The following is an 11,836-nucleotide window of genomic DNA, read 5'->3' on the forward strand; positions in this document are numbered from 1 at the left end:
CTGAAAGCCTTTTAAAGAAAAAGACCCCTGTAGTACTTGTCTTTATTTTCTACACGGTGCTAACACCCTGCTAAGTACACAGTTGACTCTTTCTAATTACACAAAGGTGGCAAATAGATATGAGTGAATGAACCTCCCAGCAGACAGATGGAGTATACACTGGAAAGCCATGAGGCAGCTGGAAGGCAGCTTCCAGAAGTATGGGCGGAATGTAATGTAATGCAAAGGACTCTTCAAACCCTAATAAGCACCCTAGAAAGGTGGAAACTGGCAGCAGTGGAGGATTATACCCAAGTCCAATAGAAAGTGAGCAATCGGGCTGGAGAGATGGCTCAGTGGTTAAGAGCACTGGCTGTTCTTCCAGAGGTCCTCAGTTCAATTCCCAGCAACCACATGGTGGCTCCCAACCATCTGCAGTGAGATCTGGTGCCCTCTTCTGGCATGTAGGCAGAACACTGTATACACAATAAATCTTTAAAAAAAAAAAAAGTGAGCAATCAGTGTCACTGTCAGAATGCCCACTCTAACCGAGTGACAGGACATATACCAATTAAGGGACACAACAACCTTCTGTCTGCACCCAGCACGCAAATGTGTTTGACACATGACATGCTAGTTCTCAATTGAGATGAGCAGCGCGAACCTATTCCTGGTATGTGCACAAAAGAATTTCTCCAGCTTTGCTAGGAACAACTGAGGTAAACCAGACCATCCCGGTGACACACAAGTGACTTGTAACACCACCAAAGCCTCTCAACTGCTGCATTGCTATCGACGTGTCACTGGACAAAGGATTTGAAGGGGAATAAAAACATTTCTAAATGCAGATTCCAATGTTCTGAGCCACCAGATCTCACCACTTGGCGTCATCCATTTCAAGGTCTTAAAAAGGATAAAGGCATGCTCAGAAACGCATTTCTTGTGTAAAATCACAAGAACTTACTTATATCTATCAATGTTATCCTATGCTGTTGGCACCATAGTACTTAAAAATGTTGCACTCACTGACTAAACTTTCTCACTGGAAGCATCAAAGATCTAATTCTGTGTTCTACTGTGACTTTTTAAAGCCTGGTTCTTTTTTCTCATAGTACTTCTAATCTTGTTTTAAAACATAATATTGAGAGACGAATGCCTACTGATATCTAGTTGAGGACTGGTAATGTTGAAAAAAATCTAAAAAAAAAATGGGTAAAGGAAGATCAAACATTTAACTACTTCAATAGTCTCGTTTTGCAAACACTCTTAAAATTGACCTCAGTATCTCATCTTTCCTGTGACTTAGTGAGTGTTGAAAGGAAGGATGCTTCTGCATTCAGAAACTGACATGAAGCTATTTGGCCACACAGGCACAAGAGCAGTGAGGAAATTCACAGTCCCAGAGCCATGGAAATGGTAATTCTGGAGGTCTCACCTGCTTAGGGAAGGTTTCCAAGTTCATCTGTCTTAAGAATTTGTAGCTCTTAAATGTTTAGCATGCTGGAGCATCAGTTTCATCTATGACATCAATGCCTGATGACATCTTAGGAAACCTTTGAGCTCTCAAGGCAAGGGAGCAGGGACGAGGAAGAAGCATGGGAAATGTTCCTTCAAACTGCTAAGAAAATCAGTGATCTTCTCGGCACATACATAATAAGCAACTATATGTGTGTACACACACACACACACACACACACACACACCGAGTGAAATACTGACCACACTGTACCGTTTGGTCCAGCTTTTCTGAGAGGAAAAGGCTGGTGCCATCGAATGCTTTGGCCTTGTCCAAGAGTTTGCTGTGACCATAAAGCAAGGCAATCTTCAGCCTCCTAGAGGCTAAATCTGGGTTAAACACGACATGGTACTGGTAGAGCTGCCAATCCTGGGGCAAATCTACACTAAAGAGATTCGTGACCAGCCGCACAGGTATTCCGTTAGAACCTGGGGAAGAGAAAAGATGTATTTCACCAGAAGAGGACACCATGTTAATATTTTTTAAAATATTAATCATTTTTTAAAAATTGTACATGGACTGTGGTTGCTATAAAGCAGGGCTTTTGATCAGTGGTGTGGGATAAATGCTTGCATTTTCAACCTGGCAATACCACTGGCAGTTACTGTGAGCTCGTGTACGCAGCAGGCCTCTGAAAACAGAACAACACATGTGACTTTCCAAGCTCAGGAAGAGCAGCATCTGAAGGCGACTGCCTGGATCCCTGGAGAGATACCTTCCAGATGAGTCTCTGTGACCCAGATCAGTTAGCCGACAGTCTTAGATTCTGCTCTGAGATCACAAACACAACCAAGACAAAAGCCTAGCCCATTTTCACCATGAATGACACTACTCCAACCTCTAAGAAACTGAGATAGTCAGAACCAGGACTTAGTAAGTTCTGATGAAGTTCCATCAGTAGTTAGAACACTGTGTATATCCCACAAAGAGGTAGAGGGAGGCCGTGAGACAGAAGCAGGAACTCCTGTACAGAAGCAGCGTGACTGAGGTTTCTATTTTGTACAGGCTCATGGAGTCCATGTGTGCTCCCTGGAATTCCTTCCCCTATAGACATTTTTGCTCGCTGCTTAAACATCTGCAGGACAATCAGAGCCGACCAGAGCACAGCTGGCTGCAAAGATGTCACAAGCTCCTCCCCAGGACAGAATCTAGGAGGGCACTAATGACTTTTTTCTCACTTGTCTTCACAGAAAATGACTAAATTTGTATCTTTTAGCACACATATACTATTTTGCTTTTTTTCATGGAGAAAGTAGAAATGCAATTCCCAAGGCATGAGGAATAAATGGTACTTGTACACCTTACTGCTCCCTCAGCCTAGGCCTGTGATACATGTGTCTGGCAGAGGCAAGAGATATTGTCATTTTTGCTTAAGAAAAAAATTTGTTCTCCCAGATTCTTAGTGAATGGCAACAACACATTTCAGCCTGGCATCACTTGGACTGAGAAAAGTCAGTCTGGACTGTCAGAACTGGCAGGGCACTGGAGATCATCTGCGCCAGCCATCACCATCAGTGCTGAGGTCAGGAAGGTATGTAAGTCAGCGCGCTTCATCGTGGGAGGGGCTAAAAGAGACTTACTATCATTTGTGTGCTCAGCCACATGCGCAGGTGCGCGGGTGTCCATGGAGGCTAGAAGGGGGGGTGCAACTCCTTAGACCTGGAGTTAGGGGTGTTTGTGAGCTGCCTGACATGCGCAGTGGGATCTGGATGTCAGCCTGCTAGGGTGGTGTGTGCTCTTCTTCACTACCCAGCCCTCTCTCCAGCCCAAGCACAGCAGAACGGACCCAGAGCGCCTGTGCGCGCAGGGAGGGAAGCGCTTCCTGTGAAACGTTAGTTCAGCTGTACAGCTGTTTGCTGGATAATAACATCTATTTCTTATTCTGCTGCTTTTAAATTCAAACAAACAAACAAACAAACAAACAAAAACAGAAATTCCCATTAGTAAGGAGGGAGCCACAAAGCTTCCTGCAAATCCAAAGAAAACCACAGATCCTGCTTCCCAGCAACCCACACCTGTGCATGCAATTTTAGAAGGAGCCTGGAGTCTGAATAAAGAAGTATCCCCATTGTCTGAGGTTTCCTTTCTACAGCTAAAATCCCCACAGGCTGATTCTCCACGTAGGGTAACGGTTGGAAAGGGAAGACACAGCTTCCTGTGACTTCCCCAAGTGAGAAGAGCGTATCTTTCCTAAAAGTGAGATGTGGTTTGAGGAAAACAGTTTTATTTCTGACACTCCGTGCCGAGACAAGGCCTTCAACAGAGCAGATGCTCAGTCAAGAGCTCTCGGGTGACTGACAAACTTACCGCTTTAGAACTAGGGATTTAAATTCCAGAGCGATACTTGGTAACCTTTAGAAAGTAACAAGAAGAGACTGGCTACCTGTTTTACAATCTTTCACATGTGCCAACTTCTCCCTGGTACAGACAGTCAAATCTACGAAGTCCCGGCTGACTTTGTCTCTTCTTTCCATGAAGGTCCGTCCACCATCATCAGAAGAGACACCAACCTCATCTGGAACAAGAAGATGTCACAGTATGGTGGACTGTGTCACCCTGTACACCAAAACCACACCAACAGTCAAAACGGGTTTTCCTATGATGTACCTGACTGCTGACACATCCCTGACTATACAGAAGACTTTAGTCTCAACACTGAAAATTACAGAGAAAGCCTGGGATGTTCAATTAGAAATATTAGTGTTAGCTTTTACAGTACCACAGACTTCCTCTTCTTGGCTCAGGAGACAGCTCCCTCCCTGTGTTCCAGTCCCACATGCTAGCAAGTGACAATCCCTTCCTCCTCCTGTTGTTCTAGGTGGACTGAACTCTGAAGAGATCCGGGCTAGGACAGGGAGATCTCTCACTTTCCCCAGTGAAAACAGAAAACACCCAGGCATAGCCATCAATAATCATGATAGATTATTCCTTAAGAAAAGACAGGGTCCCCCTCAGCGTCTACCATTTACCTTCCATCACACTGAAATAGATGTCACCGTCGCAGTGACTTGGTTAACTGAGTACAGGAGATGGCAGCTTTTTAAGTGTCTTCAGCACTTAGAGGATAACTTGAAACCCTCAAAACCCAGGACTTTAGGGCAAAAACAGCATTTGTATCAGTGTGCTGAACATCTGGGCTCTGAGTTCACCTGTCCTGTGATGTAGTCACTGTGTGCAGTGTCCCCAAATGCTCCCACCAAACTTCCATCTAGACCCTTCTCCCTGGACATGAGTGTCTCAGGAAGATTTAAGCAATAACAACAACAAAGAAACCAATTTAAAAAAACCTTCATGTAATTTTAAGATATTGCATTAATTTTAATTAATCATCTATATCTCTCACTGATCTAGATTTCAAGTGATTTTTAGACAGTTCTAAAATTTCAAACTACCAGGGCCAGGGAAACAGCTCAGTGGTTAAGAGTACTTGCTTTCTTGCAGAGGAGCAAAGTTTGATTCCAAAAACCCACATCAGGTGGCTCACAATTACTTCAGGGGGATCCAATGCCTCTGGCCTCACACATAGACATATACAATACACATAATTAAACATAAAATCAAATCTTGTTTTTAAAAAGTTGAAATTATGCCAGGGAGTGGTGGCCCACACCTTTAATCTCAGCACTTGGGAGGCAGAGGCAGGTGGATCTCTGTGAGTTCAAGACCAGCCTGGTCTACAGAGCAAGTTCCAAGACAGGCTCCAAAGCTACACAGAGAAATCCTTGATTTGAAAATCCTTGTCTTGAAAAACAAACAAACAGAAAAATCTAAACTATTACAGAAAGGTGGTTCTCAGAAACTGGGAGATTGGGGAGTGGGGAATTGTTGTTTAAGGAATAATACGTTTCAGTTTTACAATACAAGAGAGTTCCAGAGATGGATGGCACTGGTAACTGTACAATGTAAGTGGGCTTAAAACCCCAGGACTGTACACTTAAAGTTAAAATGACAGCACTTGGGAAGCAAAGGCAAGTGGATCTCTGTGAGTTCAAGGTCAGCCTGGTCTTCAGAAACAGGTCAGCCAGGGCTACACAGAGAAACCCTGTCTGGAAAAACAAACAAAAGAGTTAAAATGAGGAAAATTGGGTTCTATGTATATTACCGTAATTTAGGGAAATCAACAAAAAGTCAGTCTCTCTTCAAAGATGAACTTTTTCCACCCTGTGTCACTCATAAGCGTGAAATGGTGTTTGAGTGGCAGGAACAGACTGGCCAACATGCTGCCTCTCAGAGCAGACCTTCTGTGTCCGCGTAGTACATTCTCACTGCAGTTCAGATCACCCAGGACTGTGCACGTGGATCTGGAAAGCCCCCCTCAGGACAGAGGGCCACACCAGAGATGGACTCTGAGAGTTCATGGGCCCCTCAGTGCTTACAGCTTACTCACTGCCTGGAAATCAATGACGTCACTCCGTGGTCAGAATGAGGGACACAGTAGACAAGTTTCACCCAGGGATATGAAATGAACTGTGTTCTCAGATTCATTTCAACCCTCTGGAATTAGGAAGAACAAATGTCTCTTATTTAAGCCCTTCAGTCTATGCCACTTCCTCACAGCAGCCCAAGCAAAACCCAACACACCTGGCATGCCAACTCAAGCTGTGTGACCTAGAGTGGGCAAGAGTCCTGGGATTGAACCTGGCTTTGCAGGGAGAACTGATGTATCCCCAGGTGGGGTTTCTCCCATCCTGTAAACGAGGGCTTTGGTATTTGTGTTCTGTGTTTTTGGAATGTGTTTTTCAAGGGCTGGCAAGTGTAACTCAGTTGGCAAAGTGCTTGTCTAGCATGCACGAGACCCTGAACCCAATCCCCAGGACCATATAAGTTGGGTGGTGTATACCTGTAATCCCAGTACTGGAGGGCTGGAGGGTCGGGGGCAGAGGCAGGAGAATCAGAAATCAAGGTCCTCTTGAGGAATACAGTAACTTTGAGGCTAGTTGGGCTCTGAAACTCTGTCTCAAGGGTGGTGGGATTTCAAAATTATTCCCTGAGCAGAAAGAGTCAGAAAAGTGGCTTCCCCATCTGGATTCCTGTGTCTCGGGGGTGACCAGGAAGCTCAGAGAATCCACAATGAACATGTGAGGAGGACCCTGGGGGGGCGGAACAGAGCAGTTGATGAATCTGGTGTCTCAGGGCTTGGTGGGTCCTTCTGCTCTGCTCAGGCTGAAGGAGGTGGGGAAACAGACCAGCTGCACTTACATGACTGTGAAATGGCGTTCGCTCCACTGCTCAATGCCTGACTGTCCTCAGGACCAGCAGATGTGGTCTACAAAGCAGAAAGTTTGCTCACATGTCAATCAACTCACAACCCACAAGGTTAACAAAAGGCAAGAATGGTATTACGTCTCAGGTCGTGGATTACCACAATCCAGGAGCAGAAAACATGAAGAGGTAGAAACCCTGGAGGGACTAGGGAGGTGGTCAGTCTCCACAAAAGGCTAAGAAGGAGCTGGAGCGCTCCCTTTGTGTGCTTTAAGCATGAGCCCGCTGGCACCTGACCGTGAGAGAACAGTATTAGACCCCAGAGGTGTAAGATGTGGAAGTGGGGTCCTGAGCATAGGGATGGCCCTGTAAATGAACTAAACCAAAACTAGTTCGTAACACAGGATAAGACAGGAGCCATTAATATTTTCTCTGCAGAAAGTTCTCTTTGCCCAAGAAATTATTGTATCTTGGCCTGTTTTTGGAAAAAAAAAAAAAGAGCAAAGTTAAGAGGACACTAAACGATAACAAAAGTAAAATGGTCACAATCTACAAAACAGTTTCTCCAAACAGTGGGTGTGTAGTTGTTATTCAGGATTGGTTCCCTCTGACCATCCAAATCCAGCAAGCAGCCACACTCCGAGTGTTTGCTCAGCCAACAGCAGCGGAATCCAAGCCACATCTGAATTTGATACGATTTCTACTACCAGTTACCAGGACCATAAGAGGTAACACGCTGTAAGAGGCAAGTGGGGCTACTTCAGGGTTTTGACTGTCTATCTTTGGTTTGTTCTTTCTTTTTTTCTTCTTCATTCTTTCACAAACAATTTGCAATCAACTGAATCAAAGCTAAGAAAGAAGGCAGTTCCGCTCCTCCTACCCAATCTTTTGCACTTCCAACTCTCAACAATGGTATCCACTTGAAAGAAAAAGGTGGGAACCCTGGGAAGCCTGGAGAAGTCAGAGAAGAGAGGCATGCACAGGAAAGCCTTGTGGGGCTGGACACAGGGAGAAGAGGGAGAAACACTCACCATGAGGTCTCCTGGGGCACGCCCCTCTTCCCTGGCACCATGGCTGGGGGCGATGCCTCGTGCCCTCACTCGGGCCCGTCCACTCATGTTCCTGGGTACACAGAGGCTTTCCTGAGCCCCTGAGCCACAACAGGGGTATTCTCTCTCTGGTGAGGAGAGGGTGAGGCTGTGACCAGGAAGTTGCGAGTATTCAGCTCCTGAGATGGTTATGGTTGCAGTAAACAGCAAGCCAAGCGTGGGCGTATGGTGCACGTGGACCCTCAGAATGCGCAGGAGCACGTGGGGGGCGGGGTTGGTGGTGGTCGTCCAGTAGCATTGTGGGAATCCCTCTGTCTCCCTCTCCCCCCACCCCCACGCCCCGTTTCTCGTTCTTTCTGTCTCTCCCATATTTTCTTTTCCTCCATACCTCCTCATTTGCTATAAAAGCCCAGCTTACAGTCTTTATCACTTAGAGGATGGAGTTCTGGCTCCAGGTTTTTAGAAATTACCCCAATCATAACCGTATGTCAAGTTGCATTACATACCACTCTGGACCTGATGGGAAGCTTGTGCAAAGGTTATAAAATGTGTTCATCTGAGTGTTGTTAGGGGGTACCCTGAGAAGAGTGGGAGCAAAGTGTGGGAAGTCAGGAGAGGGACCGTTAGACTAATGGTATCCTAGAAATGGAAGGAGCAATGTGAATCAATCTTACAGAAATTAGGTTGAGAGCTGGAGAGGGCTTAGTGGTTAAGAGTATGTGTTGCTCTTTCAGAGGACCAGGGTTTGGTTCCCAGCACCCACACAGGACTCAAAACTGTCTGGAACTCCAGTTTCAGGAGACCTGGCACCATCTCCTGACCTCCTTGGTTTTCTACATGTTCCCAGTGCACATACAGACACACAAAGATGTTTTTAAAAGTGTAATTGAGGCCAAGTGTGTGCAGAGTCTTGACAACTCTAGGAGATGCACAGTTGGTGGGATGAGGGAGAGCTCCAGGGTGACTTCATTGAGGACAATCGCGTGTGTGTGACTATGGATGAGTCACCGTAGTTAAGCATGATCGATCTGTCTCTACCTGGGAAGAGCAGTATTGTAGCAGAGACCTGCGTGTATTGTGTTCCGAGGTCTGTGTGGGCTTCCGAGGTGTGTAGTAGTTTTCTCTGAGACGCAAACCTCGTGTTCTGGAGGGAAGCTCCACGCGCCCAACCAACAGCATCTGGACACTAGACACAGAAAGGGTGTGAAACACTGGGTGTTCTAAGAGGAGGTGAACATTCCATCCTGCAGACAAGCTCTTGGGCTCAGGAAATAAACAACTCAAAGGCTTCACAAGGTTCCTAAAACTGACCAGATCCAGTCGGCCTCTCCGTTCTCAACCACAGAAAAGCTGTAGGAGAGCTGAAAGACTCTCAAACAAGATGAGCGACCCTGAAGAGGCTCTGACCTGCTGAAGGGCCCCCACCTGCTGAGCTGTCTATAAGTTGTGCCATAAGCTCTGGGTTTCCAGTTTCCATGAATGGTCTCCCGTGCTGGGGTGGTTTTTTTGGGTGTTGCAGCTGTCTATTCTTGTAAGTAACCCATCACCCATATTCCTGTAAATAACCCCCATAAAACTTAGTGGTTCACCAGGTTAGACTGCGGTGGTATCCTTACTTTGGTCTGCGGTTGGTCCCTTGTCTGGGGACAGTAGATGTTTGTTCACATCCCCCGGGAATAGTGTCAGATAACACTGACCCAAAGGACATGAAATCTGGAATGGCACCCAGCAAGGCTGCTGGGGTGCCGGCGATTTCAGCCTCTCGGAGAGGAACAGCCTGAATCATTTCCTTCCAGCAACAGGAAAACACTGCCAGGTGTCCAAACAACTAAGAAAAAGGATATGGGGAGCAGGGATGAAAAGCAACAGCATCAAAGAAAATAATTCCTCCTGTGTCTTAGAGTATTCAAAAGCTGGGGCAGCAAAGTCAAGCAGTATGCAGTTCAAGGCATAAATGTAACAAACAAGAACTTGCTAAGCCCACTGAATTTTCCATATAACCATCTAGATTAAAGCCCAGAGTTTGAAGAAAAATGATTATTGTTATTTAAGGAAAATCACTCACATACAGTCTTCTATCTTATGTCCCAGTGAAAAGAAAAAAGGGGAGGGAAAGGGAAGAGAGAGGAGGGGGAAGGGGGGGGGAGAGAGAGTGAGAGAGAGAGAAAGAGGAGGGAGAAGGGGGAGAAAGAGGAGAATAGGAAGGTAGGGAAGTACGAAATGGTAGGAGAGTGTTGATGCAAAAAATGTCTCTCAATTCCAAGGGAATGAGAGCTAGTTTGTTCTGGAACAAACTCTGGGTGACCATGGCCTGAGAACATGGGGCTAGGTTACCCCAGGTTCCAGCGCAGAAACAGGTTCATGGCATTTTTATATGTTAACAGAACAAAGAAAGTTAGAGATCACAGCACCTTTAACATACCTCGGTGGAAACATCTGGGAGGCAGGTTCCTGAAGGATGGAGAAAGCTCCAGTACAGGCCTCAGATGCTGTAGTCTAATCAGCATTTGCGGACACAGACTCTTCTCATGAATTCTCATTCACAAAAGAAACACCAGCAGATAGGGCGGCAGTAAAAAAGAGGAAGAATGAGGGAAAGGGGTTTATAACACAGTCTTAGAAAGTCAACCATCACTTCTCCTGTACACTCCTTATCAGCAGTGGGTCACCCAATCCCCACCAAGCTCCAGGAAGGTGATCACATGACTGCGGAGACCAGGAGACCAGCACCAGTGGTTGTCACCATCCTACTGTCTTTCATTGAAGGGCAATGACTAGAGAGTATGAGCCTAAAGTATCCTGCATGGACCAGGAGCTTTGCAAATTGCAAACCTTAGTCAGCTAGACCCTGTTCAAAAGCTGTGTCTCTGTTCCTCCCCAAGAAGGCTTGACAAACCGTAGCGCTTCCAGCATTACCTTGAGGCATTATTATTTGACCACAAGATAGTAGGTAGACGCGGGAGACTTTTAAAATGTTGATTTAACCTCAGGGGAACCAGAAAATCAGAGGGCATGGACAGGTGTGTCTAGTTGCTAGGAGAGAAAAAAATCCCCTGCGGGGATCAGTCATTTTGAAGGTGCCACTTTGACACAGCTCTCATTTTAACTATAGTACTAGTGACAACCATTGGGAGGACAGCATACTGAGGCCGAGGCTGCATTGCTGGCTTTTTCTGAATAACGCTAGAGGAACTTGGTTTGTAGTGGGGGAGGGGGGATGCTTCTCTAAATTGCAGGGCTCTAATGTTCCCAGGGTTTCTATGAGGACTCTAGACTGGGTTCCACACATGCTCTGATATTTCTTCCTATAATAGACATTTATTATGGCAATAGCATATGTTGGAGGTATTTGTTGTTGACACAAGAACCGCAGATCTCATCTTAAGAGATAGAAGAAATGATTTATTCTGGAGCCATGTAGGGCAACCATGGCCCAGGAACACAGACTTAGGTTACCCAAAATTTCGGGTTCCAACGTGGAAGCAGCTTTACAGTTTTTATAGTTTTAAAGAAAAGAGAAAGTCATAAATTAAGGAAAGTTTAAAACACATTGGTGAGGTGGGCATGGTGGTGCATGTCTTTAATCCTACCACTCCACAGCAGAGGCCAGCCTGGTCTACAGAGTGAGTTCCAGGACAGCCAGGACTGTTAAGCAGAGAAATCCTGCATGGGAAAACCAAACCAAACCAAACACATTGGCGAGTACATCAGAGAGGCAGGTAAAGGAAGATGGAGAAAGCTTTCATATAGGCTCAAGATGCTGCCCGGTGACACTTTAGCTTTTGGATTAGCAGAAACTAGTTGCCTGTTAAGTCAATGGATCCTAAAAGGTTTTTATCTGTTATCACAAGATGTTAGTTTCAACACAGAGGAGGGCAAGGAATAGCTGTTCTGGAGAGCCAGAACTCAGCCCAAGTGAAGGTCCTTAGCCTCTGGACCTGCAGCTTTCCAATCTCTCCACGGTCCTGAAATTCTGATCAGTCGATAATGTCTGCAGACAGGTTCCTTTCAGGAGTTTCCACTCACCGCCAGAAGCAGCTTCTTCTCAGAAGTTTTCATTCAGTGTCTAGGTGTCCGTTTCCCTGATGAG

The 11,836-nt window shown here is 45.8% G+C and overlaps 1 protein-coding gene across 1 annotated transcript in view; it reads right to left on the bottom strand.

Annotated features, from left to right (window-relative positions):
• The window catches only part of Piwil4 (piwi like RNA-mediated gene silencing 4), a 37,496-nt gene extending 29,574 nt beyond the window's left edge, over positions 1-7,922 (bottom strand). The window contains exons 1-4 of the mRNA XM_059267337.1: positions 7,729-7,922; positions 6,695-6,761; positions 3,879-4,010; positions 1,709-1,923 (exon numbers count right to left, since the gene is read on the bottom strand). Of these exons, the coding sequence (XP_059123320.1) occupies positions 1,709-1,923; positions 3,879-4,010; positions 6,695-6,761; positions 7,729-7,815 (501 nt within the window). The 5' untranslated portion in view covers positions 7,816-7,922. The remainder of the gene's footprint in view (positions 1-1,708; positions 1,924-3,878; positions 4,011-6,694; positions 6,762-7,728) is intronic.
• Positions 7,923-11,836: the final 3,914 nt, after the last annotated feature.

Source organism: Peromyscus eremicus, chromosome 7 (assembly GCF_949786415.1).
Source record: "Peromyscus eremicus chromosome 7, PerEre_H2_v1, whole genome shotgun sequence".
Classification (NCBI taxonomy): Eukaryota; Metazoa; Chordata; class Mammalia; order Rodentia; family Cricetidae; genus Peromyscus; species Peromyscus eremicus.